At 35.6% G+C, this 26,557-nt stretch overlaps 2 protein-coding genes across 5 annotated transcripts in view; one reads left to right on the top strand and one right to left on the bottom strand.

Moving 5' to 3' along the window:
• The first annotated feature begins 10,637 nt into the window (after positions 1 to 10,637).
• Positions 10,638 to 14,429, top strand: LOC131160145 (mitochondrial phosphate carrier protein 3, mitochondrial-like). The gene is made up of 6 exons (XM_058115506.1): positions 10,638 to 11,169; positions 11,825 to 12,186; positions 12,292 to 12,335; positions 13,579 to 13,793; positions 13,888 to 14,012; positions 14,114 to 14,429. The coding sequence occupies exons 1-6, from the start codon at positions 10,870 to 10,872 to the stop codon at positions 14,172 to 14,174; spliced, it is 1,107 nt and encodes a 368-aa protein (XP_057971489.1). The 5' UTR covers positions 10,638 to 10,869; the 3' UTR covers positions 14,175 to 14,429.
• Positions 14,430 to 15,981: 1,552 nt separating this feature from the next.
• LOC131160410 (uncharacterized) overlaps positions 15,982 to 26,557 on the bottom strand; it is a 35,667-nt gene continuing 25,091 nt past the window's right edge. For 2 of the 4 annotated variants that reach the window (XM_058116069.1, XM_058116070.1), the window contains 2 exons: positions 17,077 to 17,389; positions 15,982 to 16,355 (listed from right to left, as the gene is read on the bottom strand). In XM_058116069.1, the coding sequence (XP_057972052.1) occupies positions 16,116 to 16,355; positions 17,077 to 17,389 (553 nt within the window). In that variant the 3' untranslated portion in view covers positions 15,982 to 16,115. Of the gene's footprint in view, positions 16,356 to 17,076; positions 17,390 to 26,557 lie in introns of those variants that run through there. The other 2 variants (XR_009138037.1, XR_009138038.1) reach the window with 2 other exon arrangements.

The raw sequence follows: 26,557 nt of genomic DNA, 5'->3' as shown, positions 1-26,557 counted from the left end.
TGGTTCGGACACCAGAGGGATGTCTGCGCTACAATAAATCACATCAACCAGCTAACCATCCACGATGTTTTTTTATGTATTGTTATATGAGATGATTTATGTGTATAGAAATTCAATATGTTCTACCATGATACGATAATATATGTTTTTCCAGATACGATACATATAGTTTTATCAAGTATGTTTATGTATTGTTATATGTATAACACGAAATTACTAATGTTGTCACACACCGATATTAATTTATTTCCCTTATAAGAGGTGTCTCACCCCAAATTATATAAACATTTCAAAAATTACTATCACGTCACTTTGGATACTATCTCCTAAAATCGTATCATAGTATCCAAAGTGACGAAGGTATGAGAGAATTCGTCGATGAATACAGGGGATTCATCAACGAGGAAATACCAAGAGAGGTTTGAGCAGACTAAATTTCGTCGACGAGGATTGAATTTCATCGACGAAATTACTAAAGGATTCGTCAACGAATGACGTGACTCGTCAACAAATTCTCTGCTCTATAAATATCAAAATTTGGATTTTTAACTTTCTAATGAAGCTAACTATCTCCTCTCTCTCTCCCATTCGATTTTCTCTCTCTCTCTCTCTCTCTCTCTCTCTCTCTCTCTCTCTTCGATTTTAGGCTAAATTTACACCGGATCGACAGTTTGAAGCCACCACGATGCTCCTGGGGAAGTTCTCTCCAAATTTGCTGGAGCGGATCGTTGGTGAAAACAAGTTGAAAATCATCCTAGAGTTGAGGTAAGGCTTTTTAAGCCAAATTTGATCATGCGATAGTTATAGGAAATGATATACACGTGGAAATACTGAAGTTTAGTACTAAGAGTTTTCATTTTCAGGGTATTGGTCAGGAAATCCTACGGGAGTTAGACTAGATTATTTTGAGGGCTTTCTCAGTAGTCAGGTAAGGGGATAAACTAAACTAGTATTTTATGAAAAATGTATGTATATTATTATAGAATTTGATTTTAGGGAAATGAATATATTTATATATGATTTATATTTGGAAAAATATGGTTAAATGATGGTATGTTGAATATGAGGAAAATCTATTCAGTGTGGCATGAGTATAAATGTTATGAATTACTGTTTGCTGGAATGGGATTATGGTACAGATTTTTATAATGGGAAAACCGGCGTACGGGCCGTGCTATGATGTGAATTGCCAGTGTACGGGCTGTGCTATGATATGGGCGTATGAGCCATGCTATGATATGATTTGCCGGCATACGGGCTGTGCTATGATTTGCCGGCGTACGGGCCGAGCTATGATAAATGTGTAATATCGGCGTACGGGCCGATAATTTTCATGATATACGTATATATGCGAAATGATATAATTGGTGTGAAAATTAATGATATGAAATATTCATGTATTACAGTTTCAGTATATGCTATATGGTATCAGAACCTGGTTGGCTTGGTCTAGGCTAGCACTTGTACGGTACCGTTGCTATGTGTCCATGGTCCTCGTGATCATGATATTTGTGTTAACGCCGCTGTACGGAGTGGTGTGAGATTGGATAGTCGATGTGGTTTTTTTTTTTTTTAATAAGTGTGTGATCACCCTTGGTGTACGGACCAGATTAGGCAGACCCATCGAATTTACATACTGTACTGTTGACTTGGCAGTGGTCAGCCAACCATTGTCAGGTCCAGTCTTCGGGCCACACAATAGCCAGCTAACCTATCAGGAATATTTTTATGTTATTATTATTATTAATGAGATGAAACATGCTTATGAAAATGTAATATGTTCTGCCATGATTTGATATATATATATATATATATATATGTGTGTGTGTGTGTGTGTGTGTGTGTGTGTTTTCCCATATTTGACAAAATAATTATTGAATATGTTCTGTATGGTATATGTACAACATGGAATACTCATGTTGCCACACACTAATATTAGTTTATTTCCTTTATTGAGAGATGTCTCACCCCTAAATTTTATAAACTTTTCAGGAGCCCCGGATAGGAGAGCGGGAAAAGCCCCGCTGAATTAGAGCTGTTGTCTGCCGTTTTGAAGGGTAAGCTTTGGTAGGGACAATTGGATTTTTGGGGAAAATATCCTTAGATTTTGTTAAGATATGTATATACTGATATACAGTGGTATAGTGACTCTAGTATTTGTAGTAATGTGATGGAAGTTTTGTATTACAATATTGTGATTATATGTTTCCTACTGCTTAGGTTTTCGTGTTGTGTTCTGATTTATACCTAGTACCCACGGGTCCAGGTATATTATGATCTGCTGAGCTGGGGTTTATGATATTGATTATATATATAATAAAAAAAATGTGAAAATTAAGCAGGTCGTCACATATGGTGCAATGTAATTGTATATCAGATGAAGGTATTTTGAGGTTTTCATATAAGACCATATATACACATTGTTGCTGAGAGTTGAAATCTTAAAACAAATTTTCATTTAATAATGAAAATTGCGCACAATTTCTGTAGATGTAGTGGGGTTAGCATAATTTGGTTTTAATTGAATTAATCGACCGAATTCGGTTAGTTCGGTTCAGTTAGTTTGTGGTTCGGTTCGATTTGATTTTAGAATGAGGTAAATTCAGGTATTTAATTTTGAATTTGGTTATGGGGAAAATGTAATTCGATTAACATAATTACTCAAATTTTATTTAACTAATAATTAAACATAAATTATTAAATTATATGATTTTAGGTTAGGGTTCCAAATTTCCAATGTTCCATTCAGTCATTTCCATATTCCCTTCCCATTCGACCATTCCCATTTCAGCAAACAAATTATACGTTAATATTTTTTTTCTATAATTAATTTTAATTTTATTCGGTTAAATTTGGTTAACCGAATTACTCGAAAATTTGGTTCGGACGGGTATGGTTTGGTTAAAGAGCTCAATTCGATCGATTTTGTGATGACCCAAAAATATATACATGATTAAAGCACAATAATAATAAAATAATAAAAATGATCATTGAGTTAATATCAATACAGAAGTGTTTTTCTGTAGGATCCTTGATTTCATGTTTGATGCCTAAGAAAGACCTTGTCTAAACGAGTGCTTAGAGACCATTGCGGCTTAGTCACTCCCTAGAGGTCGGTTTGGTCAAAATGGAATTTTATAGGATAAACAGGATAGACACTGTTTGTACATGTAAATAAGTATATATACATAAAATAGTGTTTTGACAGACATAATTTGTAGAAATACATAATAAGATGATAATAATATAGATATCATATATGGGGCCCACAAAACTATGTGGGGTCCACATGAGTCCCAGAGCCACAAGACATTGTTTATATATGTAAATAAGTACATAAAATAATGTTTTGACTGATATAATTTGTAAAAATATATGATAAAATAATAATAATATAGGTATCCTATGCGGGGCCCACAATACTGTGTGGGGCCCACATGAGTCCCGACGCCGTATAGAGGTTTACACGAGTCTCAAAGTTATTTAGGATGCAAAAAATCGTATAAGAGTTATTCAAGTTACGTAGGATCCATTCGGGTCTCGAAGTTGTGTGGGGCCCACAAGCCCATGTGGGGCCCACATAAGTTTTCAAAATTTAAATTAATTCTTATTAAAAAATAAATAATAAAATAAATAAATACTAAAAATAGTTTAAAAGTAATAACAATAATAATAATAATGATAATAATGATTAAGAAAAATAATAAAATAATAAAATAATTAATTAACTAATTGATTAATTAATTAGGTAAGTAATTAATTAAAATTTATTTAATGGGAATGGTGGCAAGCACTCCCACATGGCCTCCATCCCTATCCCATACTCAACCCATACCTTGCCCATCCCTTGCCCATTCTTTAATTTTAAAAAAATTATAATTTCACCCATCTCCCCACACTTTTACAAATTTCATTTCTTCCCCAAAATTTTCCTATAAATAGGGAGATCTCAGCCTTCATTTTTCATAATAATTTTCTAAGGAAGAGAAGGATTAGTGAGTGAAAGAAATTGTGGTGGAGAGAGAATTTTTGAGTAAGTTCTCAATCACCCACTCTTTCTGATCTCATTTCTTAAAGATAGTTACAGTGTTCGTAAGGAAGAAGGTAAGTAAATTTTGATTATGTTAGTTTTTTTTTTTATTATTTAAAATTCATACATGAGTTTATTTTATAAGTAAATTTCAATTATGTTAATTAGTTCTACAAAATTTTCATGAGTTTATTTTTACGCATATTTAATTATATCAGTTATATCTTTAATATACTTGCATCTATTTTTGGGTTAAGAAATGTTCTAATCCCCTCGGATAAATTTTCAGCATTTCTTTCTATTCAAAAATAAAATTATATATATTTTTAACACAAAAATTGTGTGGCATGATTTTATTTCTACGTTACATTTTTTTTATGAAAATATGAGTAAAGATGAGATTTTTACAATATTATTTTAAATTGCATAAATTATAATAAGATGATTTTAAAACCCCTTATGGCAACGAAAGTTCAAAGTTACAGATGTTCGGTACCGCAGCTTAAAGTTTATACGGATCAGAGTGTACCCACACTGTTTACAGAGTGGTTATTTATGTTAGTGGATTTCTTCTGAGTGCGCACCTGGTTCCGGACCAGGACTTAATAAGAAAAATCTCACTTAAAGTTTACGTATGTTAATTTAGTTTGGTCGGCCAGCCAGCTAAGTCCAGTCTTCGAACCGCACAACCCAGTCATGGGGGTAAACATGACTTACGGCAAATAGGCTTAAGAGTGATTTTTATAATATATGTTTATACATATTTAATTACGTATACAAAGTTACTAATGATTTGAAAAAAAGTATAAGTTTACGTGAAAAGAATCATTTTGGTGCTTAAATGACGATATAAGGAAAAGGTATAAGGAAAAGTATATGTATATTTATCATTAAATATTTTTACAGTTTTAAAGTTAAAAGTTTAATTTAACAATTATAGTATATAATTATAAAATTTTACTATTGTAATTAATGAAAAAAAAAGTTTTATGGATAAATTTTTAAATTTATATTTATTCTAAAAGAAATTTTGAAGTTATAGTATTAAATATTGTTTTACGAAATTTTTAAAAAAACTCATTTTGGCCACACACTAATAATAATCTTATTTACTTACTGAGTGTCGTCTCACTCCAATCATATTTTTATTTCAAATAACTCTCAAAAGAATGTTGGAAATCAGGCTTAGCAAGCATGCGGGTGGAGATTAGAAAAATAAAAATTGATTAGAGATATTAGTATGATTTTAGATATTTATGTTTGTGTAATTTTCTTCTTTTGAAATAAGTGATTGTAATATGGATAATTAGCGCTCTGGTTTAATAAATATTGAGTTTATTTTGCTTCCGCTGTAAATCAGTAGTAAAAAGTTAATATCCCAGACCCCTCGGGGTCGGGGTGTTACAGGTTTGGTTATGAAGTTGGCTTAACGAAAAAAATTTGATTAATTTAGTTAATTGACCGAACTGGCTGATTGCATACTTCTAAATGTATGCACATTGTTGAACCACGTAAATTTATATTTTTTTTCTCCATTTTGATTTTTAAAAATTTTGTATTCGCTGTATGTGTGTGGGTATGATCTTAGGGCGTAATTTTATCATACCTTATATTTTAAGTAACTAATTTAAGATTGATGTAAATTTTAAGTATTAATATAATTAATTCTCTAAAATTAAGATTATTAAACAATTTAACCTAATTATTTTTTTTTCAAAAAAAAAAAGATTATTCAAAGTCATTATATGCATTTGTGCAAACAATTAGATATTGTTGAGAATTCCACTTATGAGCTTGTCCCATATTGGAAAACTAGAGTGGATGATGGGTGTTTCTATGCATAGTTGGGCCCAAGACCCAATAGACTTAAGCTTTTGGGTCAAGTTGGTGTTCACTCATGTGTATCAAATCCACCTATGGGCTCCTCCAGTCCTAACAAGTGGTATCAGAGCCGACAGTTAGTAACTTTGGGTGAGGGACATCGTAAAAAGTTGAGATGTGAAGTTAATTCTCTTGACGTGCTAACAGTTGGAGGACCAAGTGTGTGGTTGAGACCAATAAGGATCATCTAGACTGCGGATGGACCCAAATAGGGTTAAGACGTGAGAGGTAGGATTGGTTCAGAGGCACGTGGAATGCAATCCGACGCACGTAAGGCGTTAGTGGTAAGGTTCACTTGAGCAACTGTTGGAGAATTGGGCTTACTCCCAAAAGGGAGACGATTTCCATTTAAGGGGGAGCAGTTAGAACTCACAAGTGAGGGGGAAATTGTTGAGAATTCCACTTGTGAGCTTGTCCTACATTGGAAAATTAGAGTGGATGATGGAAGCTTATATAAATGGTTGGGCCCCCAAAACCAAATAAGTTTAAACTTTTGAGTTAAGTTGGTATTCACCCATGTGTATCAAGCCCACCCATGGGCTCCTCCGATCCTAACAGATGTGAGTGTAGTAGAAGATAATCTCATATCCTTATTTGTTAAGGTACATCTTAACAATTAAAGTTGAAGACTTTCGTTTTGATAGTTTTAGATTTTAACTTTGCAAAGAGTTAAAAATGAGTGACCTTTTGTTGTGAAGCCTAATTTAGTGATCTTTTAATAAACCCCCTGTAACGACCTCAATTTTTTAATATAAAATGTAACATAATGAATGGAGAAGTCAACTCAAACCCGTGGTAACGGGAACACCTGTCAATCACAGCGAAAACCTAAGTAGCAACAAATATAAAATCTCATACATCCAACCATAAACATAATACTAGAGTTTACTATATCATCAAAATACTATTTCTATATACAATCTCCAAAAAAAAAAAAATCAAAATAACACTAGGATCATTCAACAAAAACCTCCTGATCTTAGTTCAATGCTTACCCTTCTAGTATCCAATCACTCAACAGCGGCCCTAACCCACTGGTCTCTCTAGGTTTCCTGAAAATCATTTAATGTTCGGGGGTGAGACACTTCTTAGTAAGGAAAAATAAACTAAATACAGCTGTGTGACAACATAATATTTAAGGCACTTATATATATACGGTACATTTCATAACTCTATAAATATTCATCATATCATACTGGATAATCATATACTTTCATATTTGTCAATAAATCATAACATATATAAAACATCTGTTATAACTGTAATACTGAAAATATGCCCAAGATGAATAGCTAGCTAGTGTCATGTATTACCCTCCATGACGGGTTGTACAACCCAAAGACGGGACTCGACAATGGCTGGCTGACCACTGCAAAGTCAAATATGTCTGTAAGTACGATGGGCCTACAACACTCTGGTCCGGACTGCCAGGTGGACGTCCACACTCTACTAAAAGCCATATCAACTATCCATCTTCCACCCTCTCGTGGGGTGGTTAGCACTAATCTGATCATAAACATCTGATCTATAAGCTACGGTACCGAGCCCTTGAACTGAACTAAACTAACATCCGGCTTCTGATAACATATAATACGTGATCATATATAACATCGTTACGGCCTCGTGTTGAACATATCGTAATTACGGCCTCGTGCCGAACATAACATAATTACGGCCTCGTGCCAAACATATCATAATTTTGGCCTCGTGCGAAACATAACATAACTACAGCCTTGTGTCGATCATAACATAATTACATGGCCTCGCCCCGAAATCATTTCAGGTATATACATTCTGTAAATAAATCAATTATCATGTATTCGTCAAAATTATCATAACATAACATATTTTTCATTATACCTGAAAACGTACTTTGTTCACAAAATCTTTCATATCATAATACGTTTCACGTAAAATAATATTCATGCCACACATGCGTTGTATAAAATCATACTTCTTATTCTAAAAATCGTAATTTTCTGGCATCTCATACATACATATATATTTCAACATAATAGTAGTATTTCCCAAACGTACATTTCATCCATAATATACAAATATAACATTTACTTTTCTGAAAATAAATTTACTCATAATTAATAATAATTTGCATGAAAAATAACTGTTTTAATTTATTCCCTTACTTGACTACTGAGAAAGCTCTTAAAATATCCTAACCTAATCCCCGTAAGATTTCTTGATCAATACCTTGAAACTGAAAACTTCAAGTATTAAATTGCAGTATTTTCATACGTACATCATTTTCTATAACTATCATAAGATCAAATTTGGCTTAAAAAGCCTTACCTTAACTCAGGGATGATTTCCAACTTACTTTTACCAACGATCCGCTCCAGCAGATTTTGAGAGAACTTACTCAGGAGCATCGTGGTGGCTTCAAATCATCGATCCAGCGTAAATTTGGCCCGGAATAGAAGAGAGAGAGAGAGAGAGAGAGAGAGAGTTAGTGTTGCTTAATTATGAAGTAAAAATTTTCGTATATATATATAACTGGATTCGTCGACGAGCCACATCATTTGTCAACGAATCCTTCATTAATTTCGTCGATGAAATTCAGTCCTTTGTCGACGAAATTCAATCGGCTTAAAACCTCTCTTGATATTTTTTCGTCTCTTAAACCTTCATCGACGAATTCCCTGTATTCGTCGACGAAACCCTGCTGATTCCCCTTCTTTTATCCTTCCAAAGAGCAATGTCGTTAACGAAGTTGACTTCCTCCTTCTGTTACTATTTTCATTTCCCTTCATCTTTATTATTTAAATTCCATTTTTATTCGGGTTACACCCCCCATACCTCTTTATACATTCACAACTTTGTACGAGAATGTTTTAAGGAAAATAATAAATATTTAAGGACAGCACAATGATCAATAAGTTTTTCATTGTTTTATTTTATTCGTTGCATGATTGCTTCTAAGGTGGGTACAATAATTAATAAATTTGGTATCGCACATGCTACTCTATTATATTATTTGAAATAAAAATTTAGTTATTGCATTTGGAAACATAATCGATTTAATGATGCAGATACTTTTGTTTAGAATTAAAATAAAATTTGAACATAATTTTACTAATTAATACTAATGCCTCAATTTTATAAAAAACTTTGCTACCACGACTTAATATGTTCATTTTATAGGTACAAACATTACGGTAATTTGACATGATCAATACCATTGTGCAAATCTTATAATTGTAATTTTGTAAGTATTGTTTTTTAAGAATAAGGTATTTTAATCAATCTGATTTCGCGTTTGATTACGTGGTGCCTTTGAAATCAAAGATGTAAAGCGAAAATTGAAGGAGTTTACCAAAGTGCGGATCAAACGTGGAGAAGTGTTCGATACTGGGTTAGTTCTTTAGCTGAGAGCTCTAATTCTTTTCGAAATTAAAGGTATCGGACATTATGATTTTGAAAGAGTTTCAAATTCAATATCAGGGAGTTTGCACCAAGCCTGGAAAAATTATCTCGCGGGTTAAACCCCCAGTAGGGTGGATAAAACTTAATTGTGATGAGAGTTGTAGGGGCAATTCGGCTACTTTGGGAGGTTGAAGAATCATTCGGGACTACCATGACATGGTGAAAGTGGCTTTTTCAAACTATTCTGGCAATGGTACGAACAATAGTGCGGAATGAAAAGCAATCCTAGAAGGAATTCATTTATGCAAATGACTTCATTATTTAAATATGATTATTGAAAGTGACTTGAGAATTGTTGTCAATTGGTTTCGGAAAAGTAGATGTATCATTTGGTATCTTTGGGATTTTTGGGAGGACCTTGTGGTGGAGCAAGAAGGAGTGAACTTTATGGCGGTCCATCAATATAGGGAAGATAATAGTGTAGCTAATTTTCTCGTTAGAGAAGAAGAAATGAGAAATAATGTCATTTACGAAGAACAACATCTTTTACCACGTTCTCTGAAAGGTATCATTTGAATATATAGGTTGGGTCTCACTTTCTTTCGTTAGTAGTTCATCCTCTTGATTTTTATTTTGGTTGGTTTATATTTTCTGATTTTAGTTTATTTTATTAATTTTGTTATTACTAGGTCTGTTTAGTTTTTTTTTGGATTTGTAGTCCTATTTTGATTGATTGTTTTTCTCCCAATACTTATCATGTAACCAAGGTATTCTTCCGTCAAAAGTGAGAATATATCAATAAATAATTGGAGGTGCCGTCCTTCTTTAATTAAAAAAAAAATAAGGTAAAGGGAAAATAAGTAAATAAAAGGAGTTAACCTATTGATGAACTCCACTAACATGAACATTGGTAATCTCGTAGATTTGAGTTAACTTATACAATTAGTTGCATTAGTGAATTAAGTTTATTCACAATATATTTATGTTTGACTTGATTTTATTTGAATTTAAGTCTGAGTTTTGGATAATTTGATCAGTTGCAAGTAAGTTGGATTTGAATTTTTTAACATTACTTGCAAATTGAAGCAGACTCTTTTTATTTTTTTATTTCAAAAAAATTAACAAAGAAGGTGATCATCAATGTATCTAGGGCACAGCAACGTACAACAATTTTAAGATTGTCATTCAAAATGTTTTAGCTGGATTTAGTTTGAATCATTTCAATCAATTTTCACTCTTGTAAAAAAAAAAAAAAAAATGAATAAACAAATAAAGGAAAGTAAAAGGGCCCCCCCCGGGCGCGGGGGGGGGGGGGGGGGGGGGGGGTGATTGCGTAATTTAGCAGCCAACAGAGGGGTATATTCGGAAGGAAGTCTTCCTTATAAGCCGCTCGAAGGATGGAAGGAGCATGAAAAACGCAGCCGTTTACGAGAGGTGTCGGGCCGCGGATCCAAACCAAACTCTCTCTCTCTTCCTTTCCACCAATCACTCCATCCCTCATTTCTTCTTCGATTTCTTTCTGTGAATCAATCGCAATCGAACGAACTTCAACCCTAGTACTAGCATCATCACCTCTCATGGCGATCTCCGACACCTCTCGCCAATCTCTCATCCCCAGCTTCCTCTATTCTTCCTCTTTCTCCAAGAAGTCCTTCGATTTGGACCATCTCGCTAACACCACAAACCCTAGCCTGCCTTCCTCGCCAAATGGAGCAGCTCCGACGAAGAGCTTCGTGATTCCGGCTCCCAGCGAGCCCGGGAAGATCGAGATGTACTCCCCGGCTTTCTACGCCGCCTGCACCGCCGGAGGAATCTTGAGCTGCGGTCTAACTCACATGGCCGTCACGCCTCTTGATCTCGTCAAATGTAACATGCAGGTCTAATCTGATTCCCTTTTACACTCACCTACTCATTTCATCTAATTTTGTCTTGATTGATTTTATTTTTCGTTCATATATTATTTTTATTTGTTTGCGTGCAAAATCAAGATTTATGATTTTGTCCGGGATTATGCGTTCTTAGGGCTCCCTCGTTTGATTTCATGTCTGGATGTGTATCTCGGTTATATGAGCTTATTCTAATTTTTTTTTTCTTACATTAATCTAACTCGTTTATCTTCTAGAGTGAGCTTTATAAATTTTAGGAAGACTTAGGGAGGCTCATTTTCAAAGGCTTTTACATAAGTGGCTGTGTGATTTTGAATTCTGATCCGGATTTAGTTTCTACTGGGGATGATGTGGATTGATCTTAGTTTTTAGATTATATGTGTCTAATATGCTCATATATATTTCTATCCATATTGGTAATGTCTTATACTATTTTCTCATAGAATGTTCCATTAGAACTAGATCTGAAACTACAAAAGTGAGCGCACATTTCTTCAGTATTTATGAATTGGGATATTGTTTGAACTTGTTGATTTTGTCCTTCAATTATTGTGCTTTTATAAAATTATATTATGTCTCTTTTTTTTTTTTAATATTTTTTTTTTCTGATTGGAGAAGTTTAATTGATGTTGGTATCAAATTTCAGATTGACCCTACAAAATACAAGAGCATTTCTTCTGGATTTGGGGTTTTGCTGAAAGAGCAGGGAGTTAGAGGCTTCTTTAGGGGTTGGGTGCCGACCCTCCTCGGTTACAGTGCTCAAGGTGCATGCAAATTTGGATTCTATGAATTCTTCAAGAAGTACTACTCCGACATTGCTGGGCCTGAGTATGCTGCCAAATACAAAACCTTGATCTACCTTGCTGGATCTGCGTCTGCTGAAGTAATTGCTGATATTGCCCTTTGCCCCATGGAGGCAGTGAAGGTTCGTGTCCAAACCCAGCCTGGTTTTGCCAGAGGTTTATCAGATGGGTTTCCCAAGTTTGTCAAGTCGGAAGGTGCTCTTGGGTATGTTTTCTTCTAAAACCCTTTTTTTATTTAAATTTTAATATCAAGTAGTACTGTATTCATTTTTTGTTATTAGTATTTTATGAATGTGTTTACCTTTTGTAGATTGTACAAGGGACTTGTTCCTCTATGGGGACGTCAGATTCCATGTAAGATGAAATATTGCTGCTATCTCTACCTTTTCTTTCTAGTTGCATCTCATATTACCATTTTTCTGTGTATTGCACTCCCCACTCACCAGTTAAAGGAAAAAATTGAATGACTTGTATGTATATAATAAATGGATGGAAAATAAGAATTTTCGTGAGAACTGTAATAACATGTAAATGCTATTAGTTGTGCTTGATTAGGCTTGGAAAGAAAGGTATTAGATTTTAACAGATTTAAAAGCATATCCTCCATTATCCTTGAAACAAGATTACAAGTAATATTTCAGTCATATGTATGCCATTTAGCACTATCCTTTTAATGGAATATAAATTTAACCCTTCTACTTTGGACTATTATATTGTGATTACAAGATGTTGAAATGCAATGATCAAGTGGCTGTAAAATTTGTAACTTTTTTTCTTATTTCGTCACTTGTTATTTGTGACCTTCACTTGATTTTTGAAAACTAATCATTATGTCTATATATGCCTGCCATTTGCACATGACATGCCCTGAGCCTTTGAAACTGCTGAGAATTAGGGGGAAATATATTAATTGGCTATATAAATTAACAGAAGGTCTTATGAAGATTTATTGAGATAAAAGGCCTTATAAAATGTGTTCTATTTTAATGATAAAGTGATTTGCTTCTTCTAAAGTCATTCTGGGTCTTGTTATGGAATGCTTTTTGCTGTCCTGGTTCCATTAGTTCGGTTAGGTTTTAGAAGATCTTTAATGCTCAAATTGTCATTTCTTGTAGATTTTTATTGGCATCTCCCTTTGTTTAATGGCATGAACATGCCGATATTTGATTGGTCTTTGTGGTTTTGTGAGATTTTGAACAAGTCAGAAGCAGTAATCTTTTTGCATTGTACTTTCCCCCATTTTGAATTCCACTCTCTATTCCTCAAAACCTATGCTGGATAAAAAGTTGTAAGCCATGCAATTCAGTTTCCTGTTCAAACTTGCCTTCCAAAAAAAGAAGAGGGTCAGCTTCCGTAGGAGTGAGATATAAGTGCTATTATGTTTTGTTATCTGATTATTAAATTAAATTGGTGTGCTCTTAATATATAAATGTTGATGCATTGTTATAGTGATAAGGACCCTATGATGGCTTGAGAATTTCTTTTGTTACAAGAAACCTACATACACAGATAATTTTTGTTAACAGAAATCCTACATCTAATTCCGTATAACAGTTCATTAGAATTTTTGCTGATGATTAGAATTGGTATTTTGTAGATACAATGATGAAGTTCGCATCTTTTGAGACAATTGTCGAGATGATGTACAAGTACGCCATCCCAACACCAAAAGATCAGTGCAGTAAAACCCTGCAGCTCGGAGTGAGCTTTGCTGGTGGATATGTTGCTGGTGTATTCTGTGCTATTGTGTCACACCCTGCAGATAACCTTGTCTCTTTCCTTAACAATGCCAAAGGGGCAACCGTGGGTGATGTGAGTGAACCTTTCCCTTGAGGATTTCAGGCATCTTTTGTTTCTTTTTCCCCCCTAACGCTCACTTTCTTTGTCTTGACATAATGTATTGTAGGCCGTGAAGAAGTTGGGATTGTGGGGTCTTTTTACCCGTGGGCTTCCTCTTCGTATCGTTATGATTGGAACCCTTACTGGTGCTCAGTGGGGTATCTACGATGCTTTTAAAGTTTTTGTTGGCCTGTAAGTTTAACTAATCCCCTTGATTTTTCTGGAATTTTGCCATGCACCATTGCATTCATGGTTGTTTAATTATGATGGTAATGGAGCTTTTTGCTTTTCAGGCCGACTACTGGTGGTGTTACTCCACCTCCTGCTGCTGCTGCTGAGCTTGCGAAGATGTGAACTTATGGCCAGTAATTGACAGATTCAAATACTTATATTTTTGTGATTACATTGAGAAAGGAAATCTTTTTCAATGGGTCAATAATTTTAGGATTGGTGATGCCTTTTGTAATTGGCATCTTTGCCCGAGATTGTATTCTATTCTTAGACAGCAATTGGTTCAATTACATTTGCAGCTGTTCACCGATTTTTGAGAGGGATGGTTTTGAGTTCGTCCCCTGAGCTCTTTGATAATATATTGTGATATTCTGATCATGGTTTTCCTCGAGAGATTCAATAAATTATGGCAGTTTTTTGTGATGGCTTTGGGAGGAGTATTAAAGGCTGCTCTCTAGCCTCAGCCCGGAGGCATGTTCTTGACTCTCATCTCGTAGTGTTGGGTTAGCTCAGCCTATTTTAAAATCGTTTCACTATTTTGTTCTGATATTTTATGCCCCACTATCCGAAGACAAGCCAAGCGTATGAATTTAATAGAGCAAATTTGAATGCTTGGGATTTTTGTTTCAGTAAATGGCGAAGTCTTAGATGTTTGGGAATGCAGTGATTTTAAGATGGTGAATCTGAATTTCAATGGCTTTTTGTGTGCGCGTGTATATATTTCAGCAACATTGGTTCTTGCAAAATCTAGATGAATGCAGATTTTGTTTCAAAATGTTAGCAGTGGCAGGGCTGCAGAGAAGAAACAGTTTTATCATGTTTCTTGTCCATTAAGCATCAAGTGTTTTGATGCATAAATTTTGAACCTTTGGTTTGAATGTGCAAATTTGAGTAATGTAGGATAAGTTAAAGCCTAACTTGATCATTTTTAAATTCAGGGCAAAAGATATTTGATTTTTCATGAGGTTTATTAAAAAGTACAAGGTTTCAAAATTTTTTTCAAGTTTCAAAAATTTTAAAGATACCTCCTCATTTTGTAAAAAGACATGTTTTGAGAAGAAATTTGTATTTTTTTGAAATCTTAGAAAAGGTTTATGCTATTTTTAAAATGTCAAGATTACTGAAAATTTTAAAACCTCAACAAGGGTTTTTATTTGTTTTTATTAAATCTCAGGATAGGTCATTATTGTTCGTCCTTGAATTTATTAATTAAAATTAAAATTTTAACCACTATTTTAAACTAAATTCACTATGGATATTTGCTAAATTGGTTGCTGTATTAGCATCATCCTATTTTGCGTATGGTGAATAAAATGACAGCTTGTCACAATTCCCTTTTTTTTTTTGAGAACTTGATTGAAATTAATTGAATATTTAGCTACTTTCATTTATTTGAACTTTTTCAAAATGAGTTCATTAGTCAGCTTCAATTAATAAGGGATCTAAATCTAGACTATAAACAATATTTACATGGAAACTTCATCCTCATAATTTTCACATTACAAAGAGGAGAGATTAGACAAAATCATCTTTTGCAAAAAGGAAAATAGTGCTGTGTAGGTTTTTTTTTTTTGGAAGTAAAAATCATCTCTCCCCCGATCCATCATTTAAAAATTTTATTAATTATAAATCTATGGAAGAAAGATAATCTTAAAAATTATATTTAAAGAATGATAGAAAATTGTTTGACCAACTTAAAACAAAAGAAATTGTACTAAACTTGCGTGGTCATTCAGGCACGTAGGGATAAGCTTCATTGTCAAGACTCGGCAGGCCTAAGGCCCCTAAATGACTGCTCAGTGGTGCAGAGACGGCCAGGGCACGACTCCAAATTTCTTTCGCACCGGAATTTAGTTTTATGGGTCAGAGATTGTGAATGGCAGTGAAGAGCAACTGGAAACGAGTATACTTATCTTCACATGCAACTATATTTCTAGTAGTCTCTCTTAAATAAATAAACAAATAAACTAGTATACATATCCAATTCTGAGGGGCTAATAAACTGACACAATAGAGCTCTACCTTGGTATCTTATTTTTTGCTTTCTGTAAAATGGCACCATTTTTATACGGAATCCTGATCTTGGTTTAGATTTTGGTTTTGGTTTAAGGTTAGGTTTAGAGGGTACACTGTGTCGAACACAATCCTAGCAAATATATACCTCACTTCCTGCAGGCTTCCCAAAGCTAACAGCTCGTAATCTATTTTATTGCCTCGCTTAAGATCAAATCCCCTCTCCTTGCCATGCCTTATGCAATCAAACATCCTGCATACCTTCAAATACAATCCCGATGGTATAAACACCTGCAAATTTTTAATCAGAAAGAGAATCAGAAACGACATCCTTAAACAGAGACCAAGATGCTGCAATATAAAGCTGTCATGAATGTCTGGAATGAATATTTCTTACCCAACTGCCCACCTCACAGTGGGGCAAAATGAAGATCTCTTATTATTATTATTTTTATTTTTATTTTTTTAAAGCAAATTAATCATTTGCATGCATTTTTGTCTTTTATCAAGTGTGAAAAACTAAAGGCCTGTTTACTTGTGTTAAAAGAAGGTTTTCCGTCTTTTATTTCCAATTTTTTTATAAAATTATGAAGATGGAAAGCCATTTTTTCAATTTCCCAACATTTACATGGAGAAGCAGGAAAACAAATGTTGTTGTCCAAGTTTTCTACACAAATGTTGAATTTGAAAATTTTGGTGCATCTTTTGTAATTTTATAGAAAATGGTAAAAGAAAACTATTTTTGTGCAAGTAAACAGACTTTGGTAAACCCAAGATCAATGCTAAGAAGCAAGCATATCAAGTATGGATATACAAAGCCTCTCCGCAACGACTCAGCCAATTGCCAATCAGTTAGAAACCAAATCGCAGCAGAATGAAACTACCATTCTGCTATTTTACTGTAAGTTTTGGTTTATATTGAAGAAATAGGGAAGCAATCCTTTCTCTTTACTGTATCTGCTGCAGCAAAATTAAGACAGAAAGGGAGAGAGAGGACAGCTGAGGTGCTCACCAAGTCCGAGCGTGGTGCTTGCGGGTACTCGGACATTGCCTGAGACACATAATACTCATCGGTCATCTTATATAGAGCTCCTTTAACTGATACTGCAAGATCCAGAACTTCATTGGTTAGTTCCTCAGAATCCAGATTCTCAGGTTCTAATAATTCATGAAAGCGAACATCGTGGGCCTTGGAGATCCTCTTGGCTATGTCAACAGCTTCCATCATATCTCCTCCATTGTAAACAGCAAGGCAAAATGCGGCTACCACCAAAGGAATTCTAGGTCGGTCCAGCAGTGCTTTATGAAATGCTAAAATTCCAACCCTGAAATCACAAACCTGCAATCAGTCTCCTTTTGTTGGCCTAACCATTGTCAGCACCCATGAATTCTATAGGCACAGAAATTGTGCAATTTAATGCACTATAATTAAAACAATAGGTATATTGGCTTCTTTCAAGATTTTATGAATGACTGAAAATTGAACCATGAACAGATCCTTTGAATACCATAGTTATAAATTGCTTGAATATGTAATCTTTGCTTTTGGTCTAAAACCATGTTATTGAATCCATCAACTTTGAGGTTCAATCAACAGCACTGGCCACATCTATCTCTTGCTGGAAAGGAACCCTAAACAAGTGATGGCATAAACAGGTTGCTTCGCATTTGTTTAATTAGAACTAGAAGAGAAAGGACACTTACAAAATTCATTTCCAATGCTTACGCTCAAAAAATCCCTGCTGATCACAGATTCAGTCTATAAGTGCGTGCATGCATGCACGTGTGTGTAAAGCAGAAGCTCCAAGCCCCAAGCAACATACAGCTAAATAATGAGAGGCTGCCACTTTTAACTTCAAACTTGCTTGCATTAAATATCATAAGTATATATTAAAAATTTATTGATGGTTGAATATTAAACTTTAGCTTAGATTTAATATAGTTTATGTACTAACCATTGCTTATAACAACTGCAGGTTAAAAATATCTACAAGTATTATTCATATTTTTATGCTGTTTATATGACCACTCTTGAGATGCTAAAAGTCATTACAACAGTAAATGTATTTTAAGTGAATTTTTCTTTACAATTTTAATGTTAGCATGATATTTTTTTAGTTTTAAGTAGCAAGATAATAATATAAGAAATCTAATACTTAAATTTAAATAGAGGCTGTCTGTAGGCATTAAAAAAATACCACTACCTAAATATAAGTTAGTCAAAATAAAAATTTATTTGACTAATTATTTTCATGGGTTGAATTAATAATAAAGTTCATTCAGCTTCATTTTATATGATTGGTGCCTTAGTGACATCATAATGGCCAAAAGAATAACGCCATATGTCATTTAAGCCCCACACTAAATTAATCCAAGTGTCCTAGGCTTCATTTAATATAATATTGTAATGTAGGACGGGAAGCAAGTTTTTGGATAGATCATTTTAACCCAATTTAAGGCCGATTTCAAAGAATAAGGTCAATGGATTATTGGATCCTAAACATGTGCTTAGTTATTGGGTCCCAATTTAGTTTTTGCTTGTAGCAGGATTATGTGTTTTGGGGGACTGTTTGTAATATCTATGTATGTTAGAGGTGTGATTGCAATTTCATGCATTTTAGGGGTATATGTGTAATTTCTTATTGAATATGTGAAAGCCACGAAGGAGGTGGCAATTAATGAACTTCCGCCCCCCCCCTAAAATATTTTATCGCTTTCTTCTCCTCTCTTATTCCTTTTCCCCATCCCCTCTTTTTTCTTACTGCATCATTTCTATTTCTTGTTCAGTTGTCTCAAATTTCTGCTCTGTAAGTTCTCTCCATCTTTAATTCTGTCCGAATCAGCTCTTGTTCTTCTCTTAATTCTCTCTTTCCCTCTCATTCTTCTTCCTTTTATTATTCTTCCTGCTCATATAAGCCTTGTAATTTTCGTTATGCAACTAACAAGGTCCTGCGAAAGCCAACAACCAGTGTGTTTGCACTGCTCTGCACTTCATAGAAAATTACAGTTGTGTCCCTCAAAACTAAACTCTTAACTTCAAGCCAATGTTTCACAACACCACCCATGCCATTAAAAACAGAAAGCCCTCGAGAACCCATCCTCTAATATTTCATCACCGTCAGATCACTGGTGAAATCCTATGCACCGGCCAAAAAAATTTCCAGCCGTCACCCCTCTCTAATCACTAACTTCTTGTGCTTTTCTTATCACACCACCACCACAATTGCAATCATCACCCTTTGATCTACCTTCACCGGAAACTTGCTGCAAGTGACTCATGAGCCTCTCATGCCAGTGATGCATGAGTGGGGTCCTCCCCCCTTGCCCCCCAATATCTCCTTCTTTCTTCTTTGCTTCTCTCTCCTCTCTCTCTCCAGAACTATGTCTTGGTTGTAATTCCATGATGGTATCCTGGATCATTTGGTATGACTCCAAAATCAATCCATGTTCTTCCACTCTAGTCACCATTTTTCACACTCATTCTTTCTTCTTCTTGTCCTACATCAAATCATCCCCAGTTGAAAAATTCAGCCTCAAAACTTGAAATGTTGGAGGATCAAAATTCGAAAGTAAGAAGCAAACTTGGATTGTTCAAAGCCAGAGCTTGAGTGATGCAAGAAACTACATTCCTTTGGCAGCATCGTAGACTTGAATTGAGAATTGGCATCAATGAAAACATCATGAATACAATAATAGGAATGTATTGCCGAATTTTGATGTCTTCAATACACACATTTCCTTGCTTGTAGTGTCTCCAAGCTAAGTAACTTTGACATGATCAATAATGTCGGATCTTCTCCTGGTTAGTAGGCAAAGCAGGCTTCAAAATAATCGTCTTAACATTAGTGGAAGACATGTTCTCATGTCCTTGAGTCACACCCAAGTCATCCAACCAAGGAGTACAAAGCCAATATTCATGGGTATGACATCACATCAAACATTATCAAAATAGTTACCCACTTGGATAGAACCAAATATCTTAAAAAAAAACATATAAATAGTGTTATCAACCCAAGATATCTCATAAGGCTCCAGTTAAGGCTCCGAGTTGCATCAAGTGACCCAATTTATAGAAACCACATTCTTAGGGCATCTTCCATCAAAGATGGTTTTGCAAACATTTTCTCCACACTTGAGAAAGGTGTGAAAAAGCTCGAAATTGTGCCCAAAGTACGATGGCAACATGAAAATTTGTTAGTTCTCTTAACATATGCTCTCTTCCCACAAGGTTGATGAAAAATATTAAAGGCAAACTAGCATCTTTTAGACTCAGGTGATTTATCATTAGTAGTTTTGTACTTTGTTTGTTGATCTTGATAGTTGTATAAGTGTAGTTTCCTGTGAAGAAGTTAAACTTGGAAGTCGAACTTCATCCCTGAACTATACAAAGTTGATTGGGTGAACAATACAACTTGACGGTCCATGATTGCTGCTTGCTTGCCTTCAAGATTAGTTCAATAATAAAGACAATGCAATGTGATATCCTTCCTCAGGATTTTTCATAACCTTTTGGGCCATCCACAGTTATTTGATAGGAAAGTTAAGCTTGATGGGTAAGAAAATTTTTATTCCCTCTATATCAACATTGAATAGTATAAGTTGATGCCATCTTGAGCTCTTCCACTTATCAAATTGAAGCAAACTGCCCGTTCCTTTCTTATGAAGCGAGATAATTCTATTCATGGTGACGGACTCCTTCATACTTTCTAAAACTTGACAGATTTGAGTTCTTTTTAGGAGGAGGTAATTGTTGTAGGACAAGAAGTAGGTATTTGGATGGATCATTTTGACCCAATTTGGCAGCTTATTTCAAATAAAAGGATCTAGATCCTAACCAAAACGTGCTTAGTTAATTGGTGGTTTATTATGTGTGTTTAGTTTAAGGTGGGTCTTGGATCAATGGGAAGGTCACTCCTTTGCGACTTGTTGGACACAGGTTCAAGTCCAAGGAAACAGCCTTTTTTGAGTGAAAGCAAGAGCAAGACTGCATTTACAGTGACGACCTCCCCCAACTCTTAGCAAGTGGATAGCCAGTGGCCCGGGGACAGCATTTTTTTTTTTTTTTAATGCGTGTTTAGTTTGCTTGTAGTAGAATTATGTGTTTTGGGACTTTGTAATATTTTTGTGTCTTTTAGGGGCGTGTCTGTAATTTCTTGAATTTTTTAGGGATATACGTGTATTTTATTGTGTCATAGAATTTCTTATAAATAGTGTGTAAGCTATGTAGGAGGTGGTTATTGATGAATTTGAATTGAGAAGTGAACATGGGGTTTCCCCCAATTGTATCTCTTTCTTCTCCTCTTTTATTCCTTCTTCCTTCTTGTCCTTCCCCTGCCCTTGTCTCCTCAATATCTTCTAATTCCTCTCTTGGCAGCAAACCCATGATGCAGTTGTGCATCACATTGTCAAGGCAATGATTATCCATATGTCATCATTCAGTGCCTCGAGTAACATCATATGGCCGACAAAACATTGCCATATTTCACCTTAAGTACCGTATGCATTCAAATAAATGGAGTAAAATATTTCTTTTCTCATAAGTCACATCTCTAAGTCCTTCAAGATACTAAAATCAAGAGATAAAGCTTAATAGTTCCTTCAAGCATGTTACTGGTGATGGTAAGACTACTTTTCTTCTCTATGATAATTCGTCTCCAAGTCCTTTGGCAGGACTGTTGCACTTGGAAATAGTCTAGCTATAGACTTGGGAGTTTCTTTAGATGCTAAAATGGCTGAGATATTATAGAAGGAAATTGGAAATGGCCTCTCAGACATTCTGCTAGGACGACTGATCTCATCAGGAAAATAGATTTTGATCGAATTCCTGGAACTGAAGATTAGATTATTTGGATATTTAATATATCTGGAAAATTTTCATCTAACATTGCTTGGAATCATATCAAGAAAAAAGCTGATCCTGTTAATTGGTATCAGGCTATCTGGTTTAACCAGGATATACCTGCACATGCTTTTTATCTGGAAAATTTTCATCTAACATTGCTTGGAATCATATCAGGGAAAAAGCTGAGCCTGTTAATTGGTATCAGGCTATCTGGTTTAACCAGGATATACCTGCACATGCTTTTACCTATTGGCTCTGCATTCTTAACAGATTGGGTACACTTGAGAGAATCTCAAAATGGAATCAAGCTATCAGTCCTTACTATGTTCTTAGTTCACAGGAGAGTAGAAATCATTTGTTTTTTCAATGTCAGTTTTCAAAAAAGACTCTTCAGAAAGTTCTGTATTGTCTCAGTATTCAGAGATCCTTTCATGAGTGGGAGGCCGATCTTCTATGGATTTCATCTCTCCACAGTTCAAATCTCTTGAATAAAATCGAGATTGCTTGGGCTGCTATAATTTACCATCTTTGAAGAGCAAGACATTCAGTAATTTTTTTTATCATAATGTCATAAATCAAGAATTGGTTGTTAGTTGCATTTTGCAGGATGTTAAAGGCAGGCTCTCTTAAAAGCTGCCTTCCGTTTTGGTTTGTTTTTGTTTTGTTTTTTTGTTATCTTGTAATCAGTTACTTTTTCCCTGGACATAATATATTATCTCGCCTTCTTAAAAAAAAAAGTCACATCTCTAATGAACAAACTTGAGATTTAAAAAAGTGCTCAATTGAAGAGAGATCCTATTTATCTGCCAGGCATCACACCAAAGAAAATAATGGGAGACGCCACTGGAAAGCAAAAGGAGATGGAAGCGATTAATTTAGCTCCGGCTACGGCTTCTGTTGCTGTGTTACTAGTCCTAACAAATACCATCAAGGCACAATATGTGGCCTAAACCGAAGCTCTCTGGCATTATCTAGGCCTTAGTACTTACTCTTAGAGAATTGACACATGGAGGATGCCAGCAAACTATCAACCTCCAAGTTTCGCCAAGAGGATCATGAAGAAAAAGGTGAGTTTGAAATGGTGTTTTAGCAAATCACAACTGAGCAGCGCAAGATAAAGATTCAACTTCATCAGATGAGAAAGTGGAGGGAACAAAACTAGAGGATGGTGGTCAAGTGATATTCTATGAGCTTAAGAAATTAATCTAGGCATGTATGAATACCCTGTCCCATCTTTATTAGTACTATGCTCATGCCTGAGGAAGGACAGGAATACTATTGCATAAATACAAATTACAAAGAAGACATAAACCAAAAGGTGGATGTGCATTGGCTTGCAGTTAAGAAGGGGGTCAAGCCGATAAAGCAAATCCAAAGACACTGTTGACCTGTACTCTCATTCCACAAATAGAAGAAGTCAACAAGCTAATAAATGCACGATCATTTGGAGGTTATTTATCCAACATGAATCGAGAATATTGTACTTGTTAGAAAGAATGAACATGTGTGTGGATGTGTTGACTTGACTTCTGTGATTTAAACTGGGTTTGTCCAAAAGATAGCTTTCCAATACCATAACAAAAATCAAAGTCGTTGCCACTACAGTGGTCACGAAGCTTTAATCATTACCATGACAAAAATTAAAGTCGATGCCAGTGGTCATGAAGCTTTAATCTTCACAGACAGCTCCTATGGCTACAACTATATTCTCATGGCTCTTAAGGATTAAGAGTGGACAACCTTTCATACACATGAATTTAGTGTTACAAACTAATGCCCCTGTAATTGGAAACATTGGCACTGCATATCAATGTGCCATGCAAAAGATTTTCCGCATACAAAGGTTGAATGTTTAGTAGATGATTTGATGGTCAATACGGAGAAGAAATTATCACTAATAAGACCTTAAAATGGTGTTTGATTGGTTGTGAAAGTATCAAGATGAACCCTCTTAATCGCACCTTTGGGGTAACTTTAGGGAAGTCTCCTGCCTTTGTGATAAGCCATTGAGGCATTGAAATCGATAATACAAAATAGAAATAGATACCATCCAAAGATGTTGAAACCAAGAAACTTACAAGAGTGAAGACTTCAGGGTCAACTTGCATACACTCTTGGATACAAGTCATCCCTTTAAAAGAGGTGAAGAAAAAGCATGTCAGCAATTTCATTTGAATTCATTTGATTTACCGAGTGTGCCTCTCTTCATCATAATTGATAAAAATAATACAACTAATAGATGTACAATGCTCCAGCAAATAGATTTGCAAAAGTATACAATAAAACACTTTGCAATTTGTTTACGAAGGTTGTATCAAAGATAAAAAGAGATTGACATGAAAGGATTGAAGAAGTTATGGGCATATCGTGCGAAATATAAATTGCCCAGCGAGACCACTCTATAATCGCTAGTATATGGCATGGAAGTTGTACTCCCTCTTGAGAACCAAACACCATATTTTAGGATGGCCATTTTGGGAGGTTTGACTCAAGAAGAGAATGTTCAATTTGAGGTTAGAAGAGTTGGATGCATTAAATGAACTTCATGGGTGCTGTCAAGTGCAGCTCATTAAAAGGTTTAATAGGAGTTCACTCTAGAGGATTTCAAGCAAGGGATTGTCACGAGCCGAGCTTGTTTAGGGCATTATGCTTGCCTGTGACCGTTGTCTCGTGCATTTGAGATGGGTTTCCATCATGTAAATACTAGTGTGGGGTCATTTTTCAAAGATAGTTTTTTCCTAGGCTAAAAAGGGGAGTATGACTCCTTGGTTATATTGATGTTTCCTAGTGCCAAAGTGTGAATAGTGTAGAAAGCTCTTTAAGGGAGGGTGAGCATCAACTTGTAAAACTCACTAGCTATAGTCTATGTGTTTAGCCTACTTGCCTCCCTCACTATACACACATTGTTAACTAAGGTGTTAATAATGAATTACGTTGCTTCAATGTTTACTGCTTAAGTGTCACTGCTTTCATAAGTTGCTCATTGCTTCTGCTTATATTTGCTTGAGTGACAATGAAAGTGTTTTGTTGGTGAATTATAGTAAATGCTAGGTTGGTTAGTTAAACAAGAGTGCTTTAACTAGCATCGCATAATCCTTTCACAAAGGTGTGAAATATTTGGCTTGCGACACATGGTATCAGAGCTCGGTTAGTTGCTACGTGAACTCATTTGCCCTCGTTGTGGGATTGGTAAAGCTTTGGTAAGTGACCATGCCTACCAATGCCCAGAAAATTAATGTGTTGGAAGCATAGGCTATCTAACTGAGGGAACATGTTGATTAATGGGAGGGATCCCAAAGAGATCAACAAAGTTTGATGGTGGAGTTGTCGAAGGACTTCCACCACACTACAGAGAAAGGGTAATGGTTCACGCAAGTGCCAAAAGGTAGGCAGGTTGAATGTTGCACGCTCTGGTAAGTTAACAATGCAGCGAAAGGGTAATGGTTTACGTCAAGTGCCCAGAAGGGGTAGGAAGGGTGAACGTTGCTCTGGTAAGTTAATCTTGAAAAGAAAGGGTAATGGTTTATCATAAGCGCCCAAAAGGGTATGCAGGGTGCCATGCCAAGCACCCAGAAGAGGTAGGTAGGCAGGGTGTCATGCCAAGCTCCAAAGGGCAGGTAGGGTGAACGCTACAAGCACTGGTAGGTTAACTATGGGGGGAAGAGGGAATGGAATTCCTGAGGTAGACTAAGGTAGTGCCAATGCCTTTTGCTGGTTCCTTGTGTCTGATGGGAGATCAGCCTCGCATGGTGCAAGTCGTTGCAAGGAAGGGATTCGATGAGAAGTTCCTTTCAACCATACAACTTAAAAAGGCATTGAGAAGGGATGAACAGACTTATCTCGCCATGGTGGTGGTAGAGGAAGGAGTAGGCCAAGATTTGGTGGCTACGACCATCCAAGTTGTGTTGGTTGGGTATAAAGAGAAGTGCTCTTTCGTTTAGCGGAGCATCAAATTCCTTGGTCATGTGATTGAATAAGGTCATATCAGGATGGATATAGAGAAGGTGAGAGCTATTCAAGAATGGAAGATCCCAATGACATGAAAAAGTTGCGCTCCTTTATTGGTCTTGCCAACTATTACAGGAAGTTAGACGCTTATTCACACAGCCGAAGTTGACACCTAAGCAAGGCAGGTGGCAAGAAATTTTGGCAAAATTTGATTTCTCATTTTAGCACAAGGTGGGGCACCTGAACCAAATTGTTGATGCACTGAGTAGGAAGGCCGAATTGGCAGCCTTACAGATGGTAACACAATTGACAATGAGTACCATTGCCACGACGATGCAGGAGTGCATTAAGGAGAATTTAGCCAAAGATCCAGTTGCGCGAAACCATATGAAGTTAACAGATGAGAAGAAAGCACCTTAGTTCTAGATGGAAGACGGATTGCTGATGACCCATGGTAGCCGGTTCTTTGTAGCACGAGCTGAAGATCTGAGGAAGACATTGTTGAGAGAGTGTCATGATACCATGTGGGCTGGACATCCATGATGGCAGCGCACTTTGGCATTACTGATGCAGAGATATTATTGGTTGCACATGCATGATCATGTGGCTAATTATACCCGGACTTGTCTCACCTACCAACAACATCAGATGGAGTGGAAAAAGATTGCAAGGCTGCTAGAGCCTCTACCAGTACCATCCAAAT

This window comes from Malania oleifera, chromosome 7 (genome assembly GCF_029873635.1).
Source record: "Malania oleifera isolate guangnan ecotype guangnan chromosome 7, ASM2987363v1, whole genome shotgun sequence".
NCBI lineage: Eukaryota > Viridiplantae > Streptophyta > Magnoliopsida > Santalales > Ximeniaceae > Malania > Malania oleifera.
The sequence above is the reverse complement of the archived record's forward strand: the minus strand, read 5'-3'. Positions and strand labels throughout refer to the sequence as shown.